The sequence below is a fragment of the Limulus polyphemus genome, unplaced genomic scaffold, assembly GCF_000517525.1.
Source record: "Limulus polyphemus unplaced genomic scaffold, Limulus_polyphemus-2.1.2 Scaffold4527, whole genome shotgun sequence".
NCBI lineage: Eukaryota > Metazoa > Arthropoda > Merostomata > Xiphosura > Limulidae > Limulus > Limulus polyphemus.
In genome coordinates, this window is record NW_013670137.1 from 65,990 (window position 1) to 71,225 (window position 5,236).

At 32.0% G+C, this 5,236-nt stretch overlaps 1 protein-coding gene across 1 annotated transcript in view; it reads left to right on the forward strand.

Annotated features, from left to right (window-relative positions):
- Positions 1–520: 520 nt before the first annotated feature.
- LOC106471305 (HEAT repeat-containing protein 1-like) overlaps positions 521–5,236 on the forward strand; it is an 18,069-nt gene continuing 13,353 nt past the window's right edge. Inside the window, exons 1-4 of the mRNA XM_013931902.2 lie at positions 521–775; positions 1,441–1,569; positions 2,913–3,137; positions 3,280–3,350. Of these exons, the coding sequence (XP_013787356.2) occupies positions 521–775; positions 1,441–1,569; positions 2,913–3,137; positions 3,280–3,350 (680 nt within the window). The remainder of the gene's footprint in view (positions 776–1,440; positions 1,570–2,912; positions 3,138–3,279; positions 3,351–5,236) is intronic.

A 5,236-nucleotide genomic window follows, 5' to 3' on the forward strand; every position in this document is an offset into this window, starting at 1 on the left:
TAGAAATCTGAATTACTTCAGTAAGTTTGTAATGAGAAAAATGTTACATCGTTACAAATATATCCATGAAACGTTTTAAACATATTTAATGGTTTATTGGTGTAGAACATAAGTGAATATTGAAGATGTTAATGTCAGAAAATCTCAAACATAACTTTGTTTTAAAATGGGTTTAGTAATCGTTTTCTTTCATTTATGTCTCGGCTACACGATTCTCGGGTTGCTTGTCCATTAAAAAGAAGAAAAAGTGGTCAGATTATTTTTAAGTTTATTTTATATCTTAATTCGTTTAGTTTCTTTTGTCTGTTATGAATTCTAATTTTTGCTGAACCTCAGAAACTACTGGTGCATCATTTTAATAACTTTAGTATTTGTCTGGTTAGAAACAATAATTTTGAGAGTTTGATTTGTGAGAGTAGTGATAGGACTCGTGACATTTTATAACAAAGTGTAATTTTCTAGAAATCAGATGGAAGCCTGTTCTCTCATCACTGGAAGAAAGTTTTTATGTATTAAAATCATGTTTCGTAGGTCACTGGAAATAGGAAATGGTCCTGATGAACACTACCTTCAGCAAGTTATTTTGTCTTGTCTCTATACGTGTGTGCAGCAGGTGCTATCGTCGGAAGATGGCAACACTCGTGAAACAAGTGTGAAACTGAAAGAAGAACATTTTCAAGTCGAACTAATTGTCCAAGTCATTCGTGTCTCGGAAAATCCACAAACACAAAACCTGGCTTTGTTGCTTTTAAATCTTGTCGCTTCCCGTTTCTCCGTAAGATATTTTTACCTCTCGAAATTCTTTGTAACATTATTGTTCCTGAAATATTCTGTTTAATGTTAATTTTTTCAGTTATTGCAACTATACGGAAATATGTTAACTGATTTAAAAATTGTTAATTTCAAGATCCAATTTCAGGTAAAAGAATTGTACTGGTTTTTTTTGTTTCCTACCATTATTAGTTATTCCCTGGGTATATTAATTGTTTTTTTTTTAGTTCCAGTAGTTCGTAATGTTTTAATGTCTAATGGGTTTAATACAAGATATGAAATTTCTGTAGTAGTACTAACTGTTAAAGTAATGTTTTTATACAGTTTGACTTATGAAGTCAGATTGTACATTGTGTTGACTCTGTGGGGGGTAGCAGTTCTTCTATTGACCATTATTACTGTATATTATTGCACAACAAATATCAAAGTTATTTCAGAATTTTTATTGTAGACTTTTGAGATTTCAGTTTTGTGACTTCTTTGTGAACAGTTATTTTTTGTTTATTATAATTTTTTGTACAGTACACCAACTTTAATCTGATAACCTCATCTACAAGGGAGGGTTCAAATTAACAGGTATCTGGAAGAGGGATTGTTGAAACTGACAATAACTCGTACATGAGCGTGCTGTTATATGAAAAAACCTAAAGATCTCCTTTTTCTTGACAGGAGCATGTTCTGCATAATATCATGGCAATTTTCACTTTTATGGGAGCAAGTTTAGTACGTCAGGATGATACCTACAGCTTCCAAGTGATCAGCCAGACAATCGAGACCATTATCCCAGCTCTTCTTGAGGTCAGTGACAGAAGTTTGTGGCAAAAGAAATTTGTGATTTAGACTTCACTGAATCAAATTAGTTTAAAGAATGACTATTTTTGAAACATTCAAGAATTTTAACATAGAACTGGTCATAAAAATATCGGCATGCATTCCAGTACCACTCGGATGTGCTCTTTTTGACACAGACAAGTTACGATGTTGTATCTTGAAAATAATAGGAATACCATTAATCCCTTGGCAAGAGTAACAAAAAACAGATTATCGGTTCTCATCATTATTTATATGTGTGTGGTTAAAGTCATATTTAATATCGGTTTAACCTAAAATTTGTGTAGGATCTAACGAAGAGAAGATTACGCACATCACAGAATGAAATTTTGTATTATTTTTATTCTCATCACCTTGTTTATAAAGTGAAAACTGGATTGAAATAAGATTACAGAACTAACAAGATTATTCTATTTTACTAAACTTTTTATGTTAAGATCATATCAGACTCTTAGTGGTGCCCCCTGGTAGCTTTATTATACATTAACAGATGTGTCACATGTGGGGAAATATTGGATTGTATGAGCAAAAATATTCAAATATATCTATTGTTGTATTGCAAAATGATATTTTTAAATTTTTCATATAAACCGTAGTGACATCTAGTTGTGGCTTAACCATGTTGCCAGTTTTTGCCTGTACTGCAAATTAATAAAAGTTTGAAGAAATTATTAGAACGGATTGCTCGCATTTTCATTTGTATTCTGGTACGAAACTTGATGAACGATTTATGATTTTCTTTTTATACCGTGCCTATACTATATCAGAAGGATGCTGTTTGTTTCATGAGAAAACTAACATATTTATTTGCTAATTTGTATGACATGTTGAAGGAATTTGTGACATCGGTTTGATGTTAGTGAAATGTGTATTATCTCGTGTTCGTACTCTCCGAAAACCAGTTTATTAATTTTGTTTTATTGTAAGATATGTGTTAGTATATAGTAACGATATTTTTGATAAGTGTAATAATTTATTTTTTATATTGCACACAGAAACGTTTGAAAGAATTGTACTGTATCGTCTAAAAACATTTTTTCTTTTGTCGGCACCATTCCTAGGGAGTTTAAAAAAATCTTTCTTTTGCTAGTTTTTATAATATATATATTTTGTTTATAGTATATATATTTTGTTTATAGTATATATATATTTTCTACACATTTTCAAGCAGAATTTCAGAAAGTTATAAATCTAAAAAATATTTCTTTAAATATTAAATGAATGCCTCATGAAATACATCTGAAAAATAGTCCTAATTAGAGATTGGATTTTCCCCTGTAACAATAATTTTTTTTTTTTAAATTATACAGACAAGCAACCAAACTGGAACTACAGATGAAACCAAAAAAACCGTTGCCATGGTAACAAGGGTATTTGTAGATGCTGTTCTGGATATTCCACAACATCGACGATTACCTGTTTTTTCCAAGCTAATTCACACCCTTGGTCCAAAGCAGTACTTGTGGATTCCTCTTGGTCAAGTGTTTGACCGACACATAACCAAGCAACCTGTTCAGGGACCTGCCGAGGAAAAGGTAAAGTTTTATAGAACTAAAAAAACTAGCACTTTAAATGTATTTTTTTTAGTAAGATTAGAAGTACCTTCGTCATAGAGATTTTAAAAACCCTGCTTCTCGTATTTTTTTAACTGTGTTGTACTTAATACGTTCTTTACAGGTTCAAGGAACACTACCTCCTCTGGTGGACTTTGCTGTCTCACTAAGCCAGTGTTTTCAGCCCATGATCCAGTTGGTTTCTTTCATTAAACTGTTGGAGTTTTTATTATCCTTGCCGCATCAAGAAGGTGAATGTTTATCATTAATAAAATTTCAATATTTCTTTTTATCTGCCTGGGAAAACTTAGTATCACACACGCACACGTGTTTAATGTTTCTTAGTTTCAGTATATTTCACCAAGTTATCACGTTTGTTTTTGTTAGATGATTCCACAACTGTGAATTCAAAAACTTGTCAAGCTAGCGAAAGTCGACCAGATATCTATCCGCTGTTCGATGTCAAGACACATTCCGCTAAGCAACTTCGCCACTTCAAGTACACCACTGTATCGTTCATGATCTCTCTTCTGTCTTCACAAACTTTTGTTGGTCAGGTACAGATCTGTGTTTTATAATTTCTTTCTGTGTTATTGTTTATGCCTAAACTTCCGTTATCACTAATTTTAAGGTAAGAATTGTCCGTGAACTCGATCGTGTCTGGTGAAGTAGTTAATACTTTGTTATATGTTAAGAGTTCACCAGTTCTATATTGTGCCTGAAAGAATGTACTATCAATTTATATAATAAAAGAATAGTATTTCCAAAAAATAACTGTAAATTACATAGAGAAAGAAAAACATGAGTTATTACATTTTTTTCCTTTGTGAACACGTCCCTTTTTGGGGAAAATACAATTAAGAACAAAATAAAATTATGTAGCAATTGAAAGATTAAAGTTTCAAGAATAGACAAAGCATTGAGGTTTTTTCTAATTCTGGGAGCAGGTGTAGGAATTTAAGTAAAGGTAACAAATGTGGAGAAAATTTTAAAATACTATTCAGGCTGCGCATGAGAACTTTCAACGTAAAATTTCAGTCTGGTAAATTTTAATTCATACACATGTACAAAATGAGCTATACCTTCCATAAAACAGTTAAATAGCAGGCCTATTGCAGACACCAAGCTACACCTTCCGTAAAACAGTTAAATAGCAGGCCTATTGCAGACACCAAGCTACACCTTCCATAAAACAGTTAAATAACAGGCCTATTGCAGACACCAAGCTACACCTTCCATAAAACAGTTAAATAGCAGGCCCATTGCAGACACCAATTTGGGAAGTATCTATTGTTCGCAAAGATAAAGGTTTATGATTTAATTATGAATACATTGAACAATGGAATTGTCATTTTAATCTTTACTTTGAAAGATTGCTGGACTGAGCTCTAAATCTTCCAAGAAAATGGAACCTCACTACCGGAACTTTATTGAAATTACCTTAAAGTACATCCAGAAAGTATCACGTTGTCTTCAAGAAAGTGGATCGACAGCAACGTCCAAATTCTGGAGAGTATTGCTGCACAAGTTATATGATTTACTTGATAAGGTCAGTGTCTAGCATTGTTTTTTATATGTATTAAATAAACCAATATTAAATGGTCCAGGTCTAGAAATAATCAAGTCCTGGACAGACGTTTTGTAACTCTCGGTAGTTTAAGCCTAGATGGTGTTATTATGTGGGTATATAAGTCCCAACCGTGCCTTTACCGTTACACCTGAAGATGGCGTCATAGACCCCAAAACATATGTAGAGTTTTTGATAATTATTTATTGTGTAATGATTTAATGTTGTATTCCTTTTAATTGTAAAAAAAACAAAACAAGTATTACTTTAAACTTTATATTTTTTCTCTTTGTTATAAGTTTTTTAATGATACTTTTTTCCACTTGCTTTGAATTGTATGTCACTTGGTACTATTAATTTTGTTTTTAATTATACATTTCATTCTATATATAGATACATACACCATGCGTATACTTTTATGTGCATACATACATAATTTTTGGAGGTCATACCTAAATCATGTTAGCTATATTTCCTTCTTGTGATGATTGGATGATCCAAGGGTCGAGCTGTA